The sequence below is a fragment of the Coregonus clupeaformis genome, unplaced genomic scaffold (genome assembly GCF_020615455.1).
Source record: "Coregonus clupeaformis isolate EN_2021a unplaced genomic scaffold, ASM2061545v1 scaf0487, whole genome shotgun sequence".
Lineage (NCBI taxonomy): Eukaryota > Metazoa > Chordata > Actinopteri > Salmoniformes > Salmonidae > Coregonus > Coregonus clupeaformis.
Window position 1 is genome coordinate 1 of NW_025533942.1, and position 15,342 is coordinate 15,342.

Sequence of the window (15,342 nt, forward strand, 5' to 3'; positions counted from 1 at the left end):
AGCCATGTTATTACCTGGTACTTCCTGTATAATAGCCATGTTATTACCTGGTACTTCCTGTATATAGCCATGTTATTACCTGGTACTCCCTGTATATAGCCATGTTATTACCTGGTACTTCCTGTATATAGCCATGTTATTACCTGGTACTTCCTGTATAATAGCCATGTTATTACCTGGTACTTCCTGTATAATAGCCATGTTATTTTTCTCTTCTTCCATTGACTTCTCAAACCCTTAACCAAGGCCTGATCTGTTTGGTCTGCTTCACAGGCGTTCACGGAAGTCTCAAGATGCTCTGGGTTTAGAAATTGTGTTTTCCCCTTATGTTTTAGAAAGTGTAATGGATTTACACAACTTTCCAGTTGGTGGCGGCAATGCAGCATTTGGTTTCCAACTGCCATTTCAAAATCACAGAAGAAGAAGAGTTGCGGAGGTCATGGCTAGAAGGAATCCAGCTTTTGTAAAATTAATATCATATTTAACTTTTCATAGCAGGTTAGGAGAACTTACGCTGCAAGTTAGGATAATTAACGTAGCAGGTTAGGAGAATTAGGTTAAGGTTTGGAAAAGGGTTAGGTTAGCTAATATTCAACAAAAAAATGAACTTTCAACAAAAAGATCACCGTTCATTTTCAACTTTCAACAAAAAAATAAAAGCTGGATCCACAGATAGAACAATGAACCAGATATTTCACCGGATGTATAAATGTGAAGCATCCGGTTGGCGTTTCCACTCACTACCAAAATGATGAGAGGAAGCCCAGTGACCGGCAGTGGGAGAAGATGGATTTTGACCGAGATTCTGCACATTTTCTCATCAATAAACATTTGATCTCAATACAGTTTTCTGTTTCCAAAACTATAATATGTAACGAACAGAGTGGACTGTGTTTTGTAGACTTTACCCTTTGCAAAATGTTTTTGAAAAAAATGGCATTGTTTAGAAGGAGTGCAAGGGCGAATTGGGTTATTGCACATGCGCACTTCACAGAGTAGGCGTTCCCTAACAGAAATATGCAAATAAATGCTATAACGCGCCAATAGGATCTCACTAGCTGATGCTTGGCTCTGCCCACTTCCTTGCTTGGCTCTGCCCACTTCCTTGCTTGGCTCTGCCCACTATGATTCATGTTCTGCCATAGAGCACCACAGTACGAGTTAATAATAATAATAATAATAATAATAATAATAATAATAATAATAATAATAATAATAATAATAATAAATATAAAAATACATAAACAATAGGAAATGGTTCCAATAGTTTTCCACCGTTCATTTTCCCCATAATGGATCTTAGAAACACTTAAAAATAAGGGCTGTGTTTCCTCTAGGTTTACCCTGGCGTCACGCTTTGATAACCACTCTAGGAAAAGGTGACTTTTATCAATATATTCGCCTGTATTTACCTCCCCCAAAATGAAACACTAATTAGATTTTAATCAACAGGGCTGCATTTTCGGAAAGACAAAATTCTATATAGATAACATAGATTTTTAGCGTTGGCAAATGGGAATGACACTCAAACAGTCTTAGTCTCCTAGTGAGGTGCCTATAAGACGTAGCTAGCTTCATAGCTAAACATATTTTCTGAAATGGAATACATGAGCAAACTATTCAACTAGCTAGCCATCTATGGGTACATGACAGGAATGCTAGCTAGCTACGTTAGCTTGCTAGGTACATTAATAGTTTTAGATTGGTTGTTTTTAAGCTCAACTTCAACATTTCCACCAAGGACGTTGCCTCTCAGATCATCATTAAGGTGTACCTCGGATGTAAAACGTAATTCCAGGGCTGAAGGTTTAGTGCCGAGGGTTGTTCACTTTGCGGTTGGACTTCAACCCAATGTCGGGATTCACCCCTGATGACGTGTTTGTATCATATGACACTTCTTTTGGACAGCTCTCTCTTCCTCTTTCTACCTACAGGACACTACATCACACGGTACCACAACACCACGTTGATATTCTAGGCTCACTTGATACAATGGAAGAGGAAAGGAAGTCCAGGCGGTTCTGGTTCATGGCTTTGATCATGTTCTTCTCTGTATCCAGCGTGGATGCAGTGTGGCCGATGCCTCAGATGATCAGCACTTCCATGGATCGATACACACTAAATCCACGGGAGTTTATTTTTCAGTACTCTAGTGGATCATCCGCGCAGTCCGGTTGTTCTCTTCTGGACTCGGCTTTCAAGAGATACTTCCCGCTCATCTTCCCGGATTATAGGGCAGGTAATAACAAAACATGTTAAATAAATGGAGAAGAGTTTAAAGTTGTGTGAATCAGTCCCATAGGCCTCCAGTCTAATTATTGTGGGTGTGATTCCAATAATTCCAGTAATAGGCCCACCTAATGCCCATTGTATTGCCCTATCTTATATGAGAAGACAACATGGTGCTTGTTATCGTTCATTGGTCATGGTCAGTTGTAGTGAGTATTATGTTTTTGAAAACCATGTTGCCAACCATTGTAGAGCAAAACAAAAGGTACCTTTGGTTTGGTGGCCATTCTTTGTGGCATGTGATTTTTAGCTCAATGAGCACTGCATACCTATAGCTACACTGCATAACATGTGATTAAAAGTAATTCATTTAAGAATATGCCTGCTTAATCAACTAACCTTATTAGAGGCAGAGTTGATTTATATTTGAGAGTAAATAATTTGCGAGACTGCTGCAAAGTTGTGTTCACATATTTTTTGAATATCATTTTAGATTTTTGAGTTGTACAGGTGAGCAATTTCACATAAACATCAATGAACATGATGAAGTATGTTCATGTGTTTTGTGTTTGATTCAGCAGGACCCAGACAGCCCGATGATTGGTTTAGGTTCCCCTTCACCGTTGTGGTCCATGTGGAGAAAGCAGAATGTGAGGGCTATCCAGACGCAGACTCCTCAGAAAGCTGTGAGTGATGAAACAATCAAACACACATAATCTCTGCCCCTAAACTTCCTCTGTGCAGCCCCTGCTGAGTAAATACAGGTAGTGGTGAAAAGAGGACTGAAATGGCCTTCTCCAGTAGAAGTAAAATTACTGGTATAAAAAACGACTCGTAAAAAGTCGATAATTTAAAAACTATTCAGAGTAAAAGTAATTTTGTTACTTTTAAAGGGTACGTACATAAACGTAACCACATGTAACATGTGGATTTGCGTTAGCATATACACAACCAGTCAAAAGTTTGGACACCTACTCATTCAAGGGTCTTTCTTTATTTTAACTATTTTTTACATTGTAGAATAACAGTGAAGACATCAAAAATATGAAATAACACATATGGAATCATGTAGTAACCAAAAAAGTGTTAAACAAATCAAAATATATGTTATATTTCAAATAGTTACCCTTTGCCTTGATGACAGCTTTGCACACTCTTGGCATTCTCTCAACAAGCTTCATGGGGTAGTCACCTGGAATGCATTTCAATTAACAGGTGTGCCTTGTTAAAAGTTAATTTGTGGAATTTCTTTCCTTAATGCGTTTATATGAGATTATACGTGGAGTTTATACATGGAGTTTATACATGGAGTTTATACGTGGAGTCTATACATGGAGTCTATACATGGAGTCTATACATGGAGTTTATACGTGGAGTCTATACATGGAGTCTATACATGGAGTCTATACATGGAGTCTATACATGGAGTCTATACATGGAGTCTATACATGGAGTGTGTGACTCTCTTTATTCGTTTTTGTGCTATAATGCCTTGACATTGTCTAGCCTTTACAGTACACATTATTTCTAGCCATGTAGGACCCTTTCCACAGAGTGTTTACAGTACACCCTATTTCTGTTGACAGGATTAAACTAAATCCAGTGATCCTCATACATTGAAAACATGGAGGGAAGTTCAACGGCAATATATAGTAAACTGAGTAATGACATTCCTAGACACTGGCGTATATTCTACAACCCAGCCGTCCTTGCTTCCTACTATATTCCCCAACCCAGCCAGCCGTCCTTGCTTCCTACTATATTCCCCAACCCAGCCAGCCGTCCTTGCTTCCTACTATATTCCCCAACCCAGCCAGCCGTCCTTGCTTCCTACTATATTCCCCAACCCAGCCAGCCGTCCTTGCTTCCTACTATATTCCCAACCCAGCCAGCCGTCCGCTTACTTCCTGAGGTTTACTATATTCCCCAACCCAGCCAGCCGTCTTGCTTCCTACTATATTCCCCAACCCAGCCAGCATGCCCTTGCTTCTACTATATTCCCCAACCCAGCCAGCCGTCCTTGCTTCCTACTATATTCTAACCCAGCCAGCCGTCCTGCTTCCTACTATATTCCCCAACCCAGCCAGTCCTTGCTTCCTACTATATTCCCAACCCAGCCAGCCGTCCTTGCTTCCTACTATATTCCCCAACCCAGCCAGCCGTCCTTGCTTCCTACTATATTCCCAACCCAGCCAGCGTCCTTGCTTCCTACTATATTCCCCAACCCAGCCAGCCGTCCCTTGCTTCCTACTATATTCCCCAACCCAGCCAGCCGTCCTTGCTTCCTACTATATTCCCCAACCCAGCCAGCCGTCCTTGCTTCCTACTATATTCCCCAACCCAGCCAGCCGTCCTTTCCTCCCTACTATATTCCCCAACCCAGCCAGCCGTCCCTTAGCTTCCCTACTATATTCCCCAACCCAGCCAGCCGTCTTGCTTCCTACTATATTCCCCAACCCAGCCAGCCGTCCTTGCTTCCTACTATATTCCCCAACCCAGCCAGCCGTCCCTTGCTTCCTACTATATTCCCCAACCCAGCCAGCCGTCCTTGCTTCCTACTATATTATATCCCAGCCAGACCGTCCTTGCTTCCTGCTCATTCCCCAACCCAGCCAGCCGTCCTTGCCCTACTACTATATTCCCAAAACCCAGCCAGCCGTCCTTGCTTCCTTACTATATTCTCCAACCCGCAAGCTTCCTTGCTTCCTACTATATTCCCCAACCCAGCCAGCCGTCGCTTGCCGCACCCTACTATATTCCCAACCCAGCCAGCCGTCCTTTCTTCCTACTATATTCCCCAACCCAGCCAGCTGTCCTTGCTTCCTACTATATTCCCCAACCCAGCCAGCCGTCCTTGCTTCCTACTATATTCCCCAACCCAGCCAGCCATCCCTTGCTTCCTACTATATTCCCAACCCAGCCAGCCGTCCTTAGCTTCCTACTATATTCCCAACCCAGCCAGCCATCCTTGCTTCCTACTATATTCCCCAACCCAGCCAGCCGTCCTTACTTCCACTATATTCCCCAACCCAGCCAGCCGTCCCTTGCTTCCTACTATATTCCCCAACCCAGCCAGCCGTCCTTGCTTCCTACTATATTCCCCAACCCAGCTAGCCGTCCTTGCTTCCTACTATATTCCCCAACCCAGCCAGCCGTCTTGCTTCCTACTATATTCCCCAATCTAGCCAGCCGTCCTTGCTTCCTACTATATTCCCCAAAAGCCAGCTGCCTTGCTTCCTACTATATTCCCCAAACCAGCAAGCCGTCCTTGCTTCCTACTATATTCCCAACCCAGCCAGCCGTCCTTGCTTCCTACTATATTCCCCAACCCAGCCGTCCTTGCTTCCTACTATATTCCCCAACCCAACCAGCCGTCCTTTCTTCCTACTATATTCCCCAACCCAACCAGCCGTCCTTTCTTCCTACTATATTCCCCAACCCAGCCAGCCGTCCTTGCTTCCTACTATATTCCCCAACCCAGCCAGCCGTCCTTGCTTCCTACTATATTCCCCAACCCAGCCAGCGTCCTTGCTTCCTACTATATTCCCCAACCCAGCCAGCCGTCCTTGCCTTCCCTACTATATTCCCCAACCCAGCCAGCCGTCTGCTTCCTACTATATTCCCCAACCCAGCCAGCCGTCCTTTCTTCCTACTATATTCCCCAACCCAGCCAGCTGTCCTTGCTTCCTACTATATTCCCCAACCCAGCCAGCCGTCCTTGCTTCCTACTATATTCCCCAACCCAGCCAGCCATCCTTGCTTCCTACTATATTCCCAACCCAGCCAGCCGCCTTGCTTCCTACTATATTCCCCAACCCAGCCAGCCGCCCTTGCTTCCTACTATATTCCCCAACCCAGCCGTCCTTGCTCCTACTATATTCCCCAACCCAGCCAGCCGTCCTTGCTTCCTACTATATTCCCAACCCAGCCAGCCGTCCTTGCTTCCTACTATATTCCCCAACCCAGCCAGCCGTCCTTGCTTCCTACATATATTCCCAACCAGCCGTCCTTGCTTCCTACTATATTCCCCAACCCAGCCGTCCTTGCTTCCTACTATACTTCTAACCCAATGCCAGCCGTCCTTGCTTCCTACTATATTCCCCCAACCCAGCCAGCCGTCCTGCTCCCTACTATATTCCCCCAACCCAGCCGTCCTTTTCCTATATTCCCCAACCCAGCCAGCCGTCCTTGCTTTGTACTTATTCCCCAACCCAGCCAACGCCGTCCTGCTTCCTACTATATTCCCCAACCCAGCCAGCCGTCCTTTGCTTCCTACTATATTCCCCAACCCAGCCAGCCGTCCTTGCTTCCTACTATATTCCCCAACCCAGCCGTCTCTTGCTTCCTACTATATTCCCCAGAACCCAGCCAGCCGTCCTTGCTTCCTACTTGTTCCCAACCCAGCCAGCCGTCCTTGCTTCCTACTATATTCCCCAACCCAGCCAGCCGTCCTTGCTTCCTACTATATTCCCCAACCCAGCCGTCCTTGCTTCCTACTATATTCCCCAACCCAGCCAGCTGTCCTTGCTTCCTACTATATTCCCCAACCCAGCCAGCCGTCCTTGTTTCTTCCTACTATATTCCCCAGCCATGTCCTACTAACCCAGCCAGCCGTCCTTCGCTTCCTACTATATTCCAACCCAGCCAGCCGTCCTTGCTTCCTACTATATTCCCCAACCCAGCCAGCCGTCCTTGCTTCCTACTATATTCCCCAAACCAGCCGTCCGTCCTTGCTTCCTACTATATTCCCCCAACACCTAAGCGAAGCCGTCCTTGCTTCTACTAACCCAAAAACCGTCCTTCCCACTATTCCCAACCCAGCCAGCCGCCTTCGCTAATATATTTTCCACCCAAGCCAGCTTGGTTCCTACTTATATTCCCCAACCCAGCCAGCCGTCCTTGCTTCCTACTATATTCCCCAACCCAGCCAGCCGTCCTTGCTTCCTACTATATTCCCCCAACCCAGCTAGCCGTCCTTGCTTCCTACTATATTCCCAACCCAGCCAGCCGTCCTTGCTTCCTACTATATTCCCCAACCCAGCCAGCCGTCCTTGCTTCCTACTATATTCCCCAACCCAGCCAGCCGTCCTTGCTTCCTACTATATTCCCCAACCCAGCCAGCCGTCCTTGCTTCCTACTATATTCCCAACCCAGCCAGCCGTCCTTGCTTCCTACTATATTCCCCAACCCAGCCAGCCGCTTGCTTCCTACTATATTCTCAACCCAGCCAGCCGTCCTTGCTTCCTACTATATTCCCCAACCCAGCCAGCCGTCCTTGCTTCCTACTATATTCCCCCAACCCAGCCAGCCGTCCTTGCTTCCTACTATATTCCCCAACCCAGCCAGCCGTCCTTGCTTCCTACTATATTCCCCCAACCCAGCCAGCCGTCCTTGCTTCCTACTATATTCCCCAACCCAGCCAGCCGTCTTGCTTCCTACTATATTCCCCAACCCAAGCCAGCCGTCCTTGCTTCCTACTATATTCCCCAACCCAGCCAGCTTCGTCCTTGCTTCCTACTATATTCCCCAACCCAGCCAGCCGTCCTTGCTTCCTACTATATTCCCAACCCAGCCAGCCGTCCTTGCTTCCTACTATATTCCCCAACCCAGCCACGTCCTTGCTTCCTACTATATTCCCCAACCCAGCCACCGTCCTTGCTTCCTACTATATTCCCCCAACCCAGCCAGCCGTCCTTGCTTCCTACTATATTCCCCAACCCAGCCAGCCGTCCTTGCTTCCCTACTATATTCCCCAACCCAGCCAGCCGTCCTTGCTTCCTACTATATTCCCAACCCAGCCAGCCGTCCTTGCTTCCTACTATATTCCCCCAACCCAGCCAGCCGTCCTTGCTTCCTACTATATTCCCAACCCAGCCAGCCTTGCTTCCTACTATATTCCCCAACCCAGCCAGCCGTCCTTGCTTCCTACTATATTCCCCAACCCAGCCGTCCTTGCTTCCTACTATATTCCCCAACCCAGCCAGCCGTCCTTGCTTCCTACTATATTCCCCAACCCAGCCAGCCGTCCCTTGCTTCCTACTATATTCCCCAACCCAGCTAGCCGTCCCTTGCTTCCTACTATATTCCCCAACCCAGCCAGCCGTCCTTGCTTCCTACTATATTCCCCAACCCAGCCAGCCGTCCTTGCTTCCTACTATATTCCCCAACCCAGCCGTCCTTGCTTCCTACTATATTCCCCAACCCAGCCAGCCGTCCTTGCTTCCTACTATATTCCCCAACCCAGCCAGCCGTCCTTGCTTCCTACTATATTCCCCAACCCAGCCAGCCGTCCTTGCTTCCTACTATTCCCCAACCCAGCCAGCCGTCCTTGCTTCCTACTATATTCCCCCAACCCAGCCAGCCGTCCTTGCTTCCTACTATATTCCCCAACCCAGCCAGCCGTCCTTGCTTCCTACTTATTCCCCAACCCAGCCAGCAGCCTGCTTCTCTATATTCCCAACCAGCCAGTCGTGCCCTACTATATTCCAGCCAGCCGTCCTTGCTTCCTACTATATTCCCCAACCCAGCCAGCCGTCCTTGCTTCCTACTATATTCCCCCAACCCGCCAGCCGTCCTTGCTTCCTACTATATTCCCCAACCCAGCCGTCCTGCTCTCTATTTCAACGCTAGCCTAGTTGTACCCGTTTACTATATTCCCCAACCCAGCCAGCCGTCCCTTGCTTCCTACTATATTCCCCAACCCAGCCATCCTTGCTTCCTACTATATTCCCCAACCCAGCCAGCTGTCCTTGCTTCCTACTATATTCCCCAACCCAGCCAGCTGTCCTTGCTTCCTACTATATTCCCCCAACCCAGCCAGCCAGTCTTGTTTCCACTATATTCCCCCAACCCAGCCAGCCATCCTTGCTTCCTACTATATTCCCCAACCCAGCCGTCCTTGCTTCCTACTATATTCCCCAACCCAGCTGTCCTTGCTTCCTACTATATTCCCCAACCCAGCTGTCCTTGCTTCCTACTATATTCCAAGGATTTAGGGAATGGAAAGAGAGGGCTTTGTAGAGTATCAACTTTTCAAAGCATCAATTCTTAAATCATTTCAAGAAATCCAGCAGGAATTAGAAAAAAAGGTGCTATCTTTATCACGACAAAGCCTATTCCCCCTCAGGAGACTAAAAAGATTTGGCATGGGTCCTCAGATCCTCAAAAAATTCTACAGCTGCACCATCGAGAGCATCCTGACTGGTTGCATCACCGCCTGGTATGGCAACTGCTTGGCCTCTGACCGCAAGGCACTACAGAGGGTAGTGCGTACGGCCCAGTACATCACTGGGGCAAAGCTCCCTGCCATCCAGGACCTCTATACCAGGCGGTGTCAGAGGAAGACCCTCGGTGGTTACTTAGGCCTATCGAGAAGGAGAGTGTTGGGAAGTAGGCCTACAGTGAGGAACTAAGGAGAGCGTTGGGAAGTAGGCCTACAGTGAGGAACTAAGGAGAGTGTTGGGAAGTAGGCCTACAGTGAGGAACTAAGGAGAGTGTTGGGAAGTAGGCCTACAGTGAGGAACTAAGGAGAGTGTTGGGAAGTAGGCCTACAGTGAGGAACTAAGGAGAGTGTTGGGAAGTAGGCCTACAGTGAGGAACTAAGGAGAGTGTTGGGAAGTAGGCCTACAGTGAGGAACTAAGGAGAGTGTTGGGAAGTAGGCCTACAGTGAGGAACTAAGGAGAGTGTTGGGAAGTAGGCCTACAGTGAGGAACTAAGGAGAGTGTTGGGAAGTAGGCCTACAGTGAGGAACTAAGGAGAGTGTTGGGAAGTAGGCCTACAGTGAGGAACTAGTGTCATTCGCAATGGATGTAAAACACTGACTCTGTGTGGTGATGAAAAATATACTTTGAGAAGCTCCACAGCTCATAGGGGACCCCTTGTGGTCTGACTTTGACCTCATTTAATTGAAAAAGGAAGAGATGAAATGAGTGTAGGAACTAAGTTCACTCACTCACCCCCTCACTCACCCCCTCACTCACCCCCTCACTCACCCCCTCACTCAATGTTCGGAAAGAAACTGAAATGGCAGTAGAAGTACTGTTACTTGAATGACATTTTACTCCAGTAGTAGTAAAATTACTGACTTTCAAAAATACTCAAAGTACAAGTACTCATAAAAGCTACTCAATTACAGTAACGAGAGTATTTATAATTAGTTACTTTACACCTCTGAATACACGGATGGCGATTAATCTTTGTTTCTTCTGTTCTAGACAAGCTGAGTGTGTGTTCAGGCCAGGCAGCACTGAGGGCGGAGACGGTGTGGGGAGCACTCAGAGGTAGAAACAGAAGGGTTTATTAATGAGTGATCAATATGATCAACGATGTCCGTTGATGATCTAACCAAATGTCCTCTGGTAAATGACAGGTTTGGAGTCATTCAGTCAGCTGGTCTACCAAGATGCCTCTGGGGAGGTAAGTCATAACTGAACTACTTGATGAATACTAATGAATACTAATGAATACTAATGAATACTAATGAATACTAATGAATACCAGACGTACTCACAAGAATAGTAAACCAAGGAAAAAAACTCACTAGTGAGGACATTAATTATGGAAAGAAATGTATTCACTCACTAACTGTAAGTCGCTCTGGATAAGAGCGTCTGCTAAATGACTAAAATGTAAATGTAAATTGTGGTCGGTCTTCACTTTAAAAAAGGCTTTTTTAGGGTTATGGTTAGGATTAGGGGTTAGGTTTAGGTTTATGGATTTTGGGGTTAGGGTTGGGGTTATGGGATTTTGGGGTTGGGGTTATGGGATTTTGGGGTTAGGGTTGGGGTTATGGGATTTTCAATGTGAATCAATTGTTACTCCCCAAAAGTTCGTCACAAGCGCTACATAAGTGTGTGTGTGTGTGTGTGTGTGTGTGTGTGAGAACTGAACAGTCAACATGCTGCCAACAATCTGATTTGCGAAAAAAGAGCAAACTTGATATGATCATTTCAGTTTTCTATCAATCTGACGTGGATTTATTTCTTTTCCAGTATTTTGTGAATAAGACTGAGATAGAAGACTTTCCCCGCTTCCAGTTCCGAGGGATATTATTGGATACGTCACGTCACTACCTACCTTTACCAGCTATTCTGAAGACCCTGGTAAAAATATATATAAATATATACAGTGCCAGTCAAAAGTTTGGACACATCTACTCATTCAAGTGTTTTTCTTTATTTTTACTATTTTCTACATTCTAGAATAATAGTGAAGACATCAAAACTATGAAATAACACATGGAATCATGTAGTATCTGAGCTGTTCTTGCCATAATATGGACTTTTTCCAAATAGGGCTATCTTCTGTATACCCCCCTACCTTGTCACAACAGAACTGATTGTCTCAAACGCATTAAGATGGAAAGAAATTCCACAAATTAACTTTTAACAAGGCACACCTGTTAATTGAAATGCATTCCAGGTGACTACCTCATGAAGCTGGTTGAGAGAATGCCATGAGTGTGCAAAGCTGTCATCAAGGCAAAGGGTGGCTACTTTGAAGAACCTTTAAATATTAAATATATTTTGATTTGTGTATCACTTTTTTGGTTACTACATGATTCCATATGTGTTATTTCATAATTTTGTAGAAAATAGTAAAAATAAAGAAAACCCCTTGAATGAGTAGGCGTGTCTCCCCTCACTGAGGGGAGGATAGGGCCAGTGGGGCGTGGGAGGAGGGGGGAGGTGAGAGAAGGGGAGGGTGTGGTAGGGTTAGGGGGAGGTAGGGGGAGGGGGTGGTAGGGGTTAGGGGGAGGGAGGGGGAGGAGGGGGAGGGGGTGGTAGGGGGTTAGGGGGAGGAGGGGGAGGAGGGGGGAGGGGGTGGTAGTAGGGGTTAGGGGGAGTAGGGGGAGGGGGTGGTAGGGGTAGGGGGAGGAGGGGAGGAGGGGGGAGGGGTGTGGTAGGGGTTAGGGGGAGGAGGGGGAGGAGGGGAGGGGTTGTGGGTTAGGGGGAGGAGGGGGGGGAGGGGGAGGGGTGGTAGGGAAGTAGGGGGGGAGTAGGGGGAGGGGGTGGTTAGGAGTAGGGGGAGTAGGGGGAGGGTGGTAGGGTTAGGGGGAGTAGGGGGGGTGGTAGGGGTTAGGGGGAGGAGGAGGGGGAGGGTGGTAGGGGGTTAGGGGGAGTAAGGGGTGGGAAGTAGGGGGAGTAGGGGGAGGGGTGGTAGGGGTTAGGGGGAGTAGGTGTGTCCAACCTTTTGACTGGCACTGACTATACACACATACATTTGAGTTACAACATTGAGGTCCAGTTTCTCAGACACAGATCCATGGAGAATGGTTTATAGGCCAGGACTAGGCTTAATCTGTGTCCGGCCCTGAGTTACAGTTTATTGCTGACTCTGACATGGTAAATATGAATGTTAAATGGTTCACTTCAGATCCTTCTCTCTGTTTACTAGGATGCCATGTCCTACAACAAGTTCAACGTGTTCCACTGGCACATAGTGGACGACCCCTCCTTCCCCTACCAGAGTAGCACCTTCCCTGGCCTCAGCAGCAAGGTGAGAGGAGGGGAGCTGTAATGGAGATAAACATTTATAATGCGTTAGGATGCGGTTATAAAACATTTAAAAAAGGCTTATGCATGCTTATAACATGTTATAAACCAGCAGGGTGAGCGTTCCGGCCTGGAATATGGCAAAGCATTAATAATGCATTATGATGTGGTTATAAGACAATATGAAGGCACATTTATAAACACGCTTAGAACAAGTAATATATCATTATAATGCATATAACTGCAGGACTTAAGTAAAGTGTTAAAGGAAAATGCAGAGGAATCAATGTTAAGCTGTAATACACAAAGATCTCTCTTCCACTTGAGGAAACTGGTTCAACTGGATAGAAACAGGTGCTTCTGAAAGACGTTCTGATTGGTTAACTGTTAGCCTGGTGGTTCTGAAAGACGTTCTGATTGGTTAACTGTTAGCCTGGTGGTTCTGAAAGATGTTCTGATTGGTTAACTGTTAGCCTGGTGGTTCTGAAAGATGTTCTGATTGGTTAACTGTTAGCCTGGTCCCAGATCTGTTTGACATTCTATAAGGATTTAGCAGATAGGCTTTATGTTTTGCTCTGCTGATTTTGTGCCAAGGTGCTTTCCTCCTTCCTACCTTACCCCTCCTACCTTACCCCTCCTACCTTACCCCTCCTACCTTACCCCTCCTACCTTACCCCTCCTACCTTACCCCTCCTACCTTACCTTACCTGCTTGTGCCTCTCAATGTCTGTGTGTGTAACGTTTGCGCTTGGAGTCAGGAAGCAGGTGCAGAAGGTGAGTTTAATAAAGATGAACAAGGCAGCTAAACAAAACAGGAGAAGCGTACTGAATGTGAACAAAACCAATCCTGCCTGATGACTGAGGCTACTGAGGGCTATATGAAGGGAGAGTAATCAGGGTGATGATGAGTTCCAGGTGTGTGTAATGATGGGGACCAGGTGTGTGTAATGATGGGGACCAGGTGGGTGTAATGATGGAGACCAGGTGTGTGTAATGGTGGGGACCAGGTGTGTGTAATGGTGGGGACCAGGTGTGTGTAATGGTGGGGACCAGGTGTGTGTAATGATGGGGACCAGGTGTGCGTAATGATGGAGAGCAGGTGTGTGTAATGATGGAGAGCAGGTGTTGGTAATGATGGAGAGCAGGTATTGGTAATGATGGAGAGCAGGTGTTGGTTATGATGGAGAGCAGGTGTTGGTAATGATGGAGAGCAGGTGTTGGTAATGATGGAGGTAGGTGTTATAATGATGGAGAGCAGGTGTTGGTAATGATGGAGAGCAGGTGTTGGTAATGATGGAGAGCAGGTGTTGGTAATGATGGAGAGCAGGTGTTGGTAATGATGGAGAGCAGGTGTTGGTAATGATGGAGAGCAGGTGTTGGTAATGATGGAGAGCAGGTGTTGGTAATGATGGAGAGCAGGTATTGGTAATGATGGAGAGCAGGTGTTGGTAATGATGGAGAGCAGGTGTTGGTAATGATGGAGAGCAGGTGTTGGTAATGATGGAGAGCAGGTGTTGGTAATGATGGAGAGCAGGTGTTGGTAATGATGGAGAGCAGGTATTGGTAATGATGGAGAGCAGGTGTTGGTAATGATGGAGAGCAGGTTTTGGTGAATGATGGAGAGCAGGTTTTGGTAATGATGAGAGCAGGTGTTGGTAATGACTGGAGAGCAGGTGTTGGTAATAATGGAGAGCAGGTTGGTTGGTAATGATGGAGAGCAGGTGTTGGTAATGATGGAGAGCAGATATTGGTAATGATGGAGAGCAGGTGTTGGTAATGATGGAGAGCAGGTGTTGGTAATGATGGAGAGCAGGTGTTGGTAATGATGGAGAGCAGGTGTTGGTAATGATGGGGACCAGGTGTGCGTAATGATGGAGAGCAGGTGTTGGTAATGATGGAGAGCAGGTGTTGGTAATGATGGAGAGCAGGTTTTGGTAATGATGGAGAGCAGGTGTTGGTAATGATGGAGAGTAGGTGTTGGTTATGATGGAGAGCAGGTGTTGGTAATGATGAGAGCAGGTGTTGGTAATGATGGAGAGCAGGTGTTGGTAATGATGGAGAGCAGGTGTTGGTTATGATGGAGGAGCAGGTGTTGGTAATGATGGAGAGCAGGTGTTGGTAATGATGGAGAGCAGGTGTTGGTAATGATGGAGAGTAGGTGTTGGTTATGATGGAGAGCAGGTGTTGGTAATGATGGAGAGCAGGTGTTGGTAATGATGGAGAGCAGGTGTTGGTAATGATGGAGAGCAGGTGTTGGTAATGATGGGGACCAGGTGTGCGTAATGATGGAGAGCAGGTGTTGGTAATGATGGAGAGCAGGTGTTGGTAATGATGGAGAGCAGGTGTTGGTAATGATGGAGAGCAGGTGTTGGTAATGATGAGAGCAGGTGGTAATGATGGAGAAGCAGGTGTTGGTAATGATGAGAGAACAGGTGTGTCTAATGATGGGGACCAGGTGTGTGTAATGATGGAGAGCAGGTGTTGGTAATGATGGAGAGCAGGTGTTGGTTATGATGGAGAGCAGGTGTTGGTAATGATGGAGAGCAGGTGTTGGTAATGATGGAGAGCAGGTTTTGGTAATGACGGAGAGCAGGTGTTGGTAATGATGGAGAGCAGGTG

The 15,342-nt window shown here is 46.8% G+C and overlaps 1 protein-coding gene across 4 annotated transcripts in view; it reads left to right on the forward strand.

The window, feature by feature from the left end:
• Window positions 1–1,575: 1,575 nt before the first annotated feature.
• Window positions 1,576–15,342, forward strand: part of hexa (hexosaminidase A (alpha polypeptide)) — an 85,695-nt gene continuing 71,928 nt past the window's right edge. Inside the window, exons 1-6 of one of the 4 annotated variants that reach the window (XM_041836738.2) lie at window positions 1,576–2,239; window positions 2,811–2,915; window positions 10,444–10,509; window positions 10,599–10,645; window positions 11,221–11,331; window positions 12,626–12,727. In XM_041836738.2, coding sequence (XP_041692672.2) covers window positions 1,852–2,239; window positions 2,811–2,915; window positions 10,444–10,509; window positions 10,599–10,645; window positions 11,221–11,331; window positions 12,626–12,727 — 819 coding nt within the window. In that variant the 5' untranslated portion in view covers window positions 1,576–1,851. Of the gene's footprint in view, window positions 2,240–2,807; window positions 2,916–10,443; window positions 10,510–10,598; window positions 10,646–11,220; window positions 11,332–12,625; window positions 12,728–15,342 lie in introns of all 4 variants that reach the window. The other 3 variants (XM_041836737.2, XM_041836740.2, XM_041836739.2) reach the window with 3 other exon arrangements.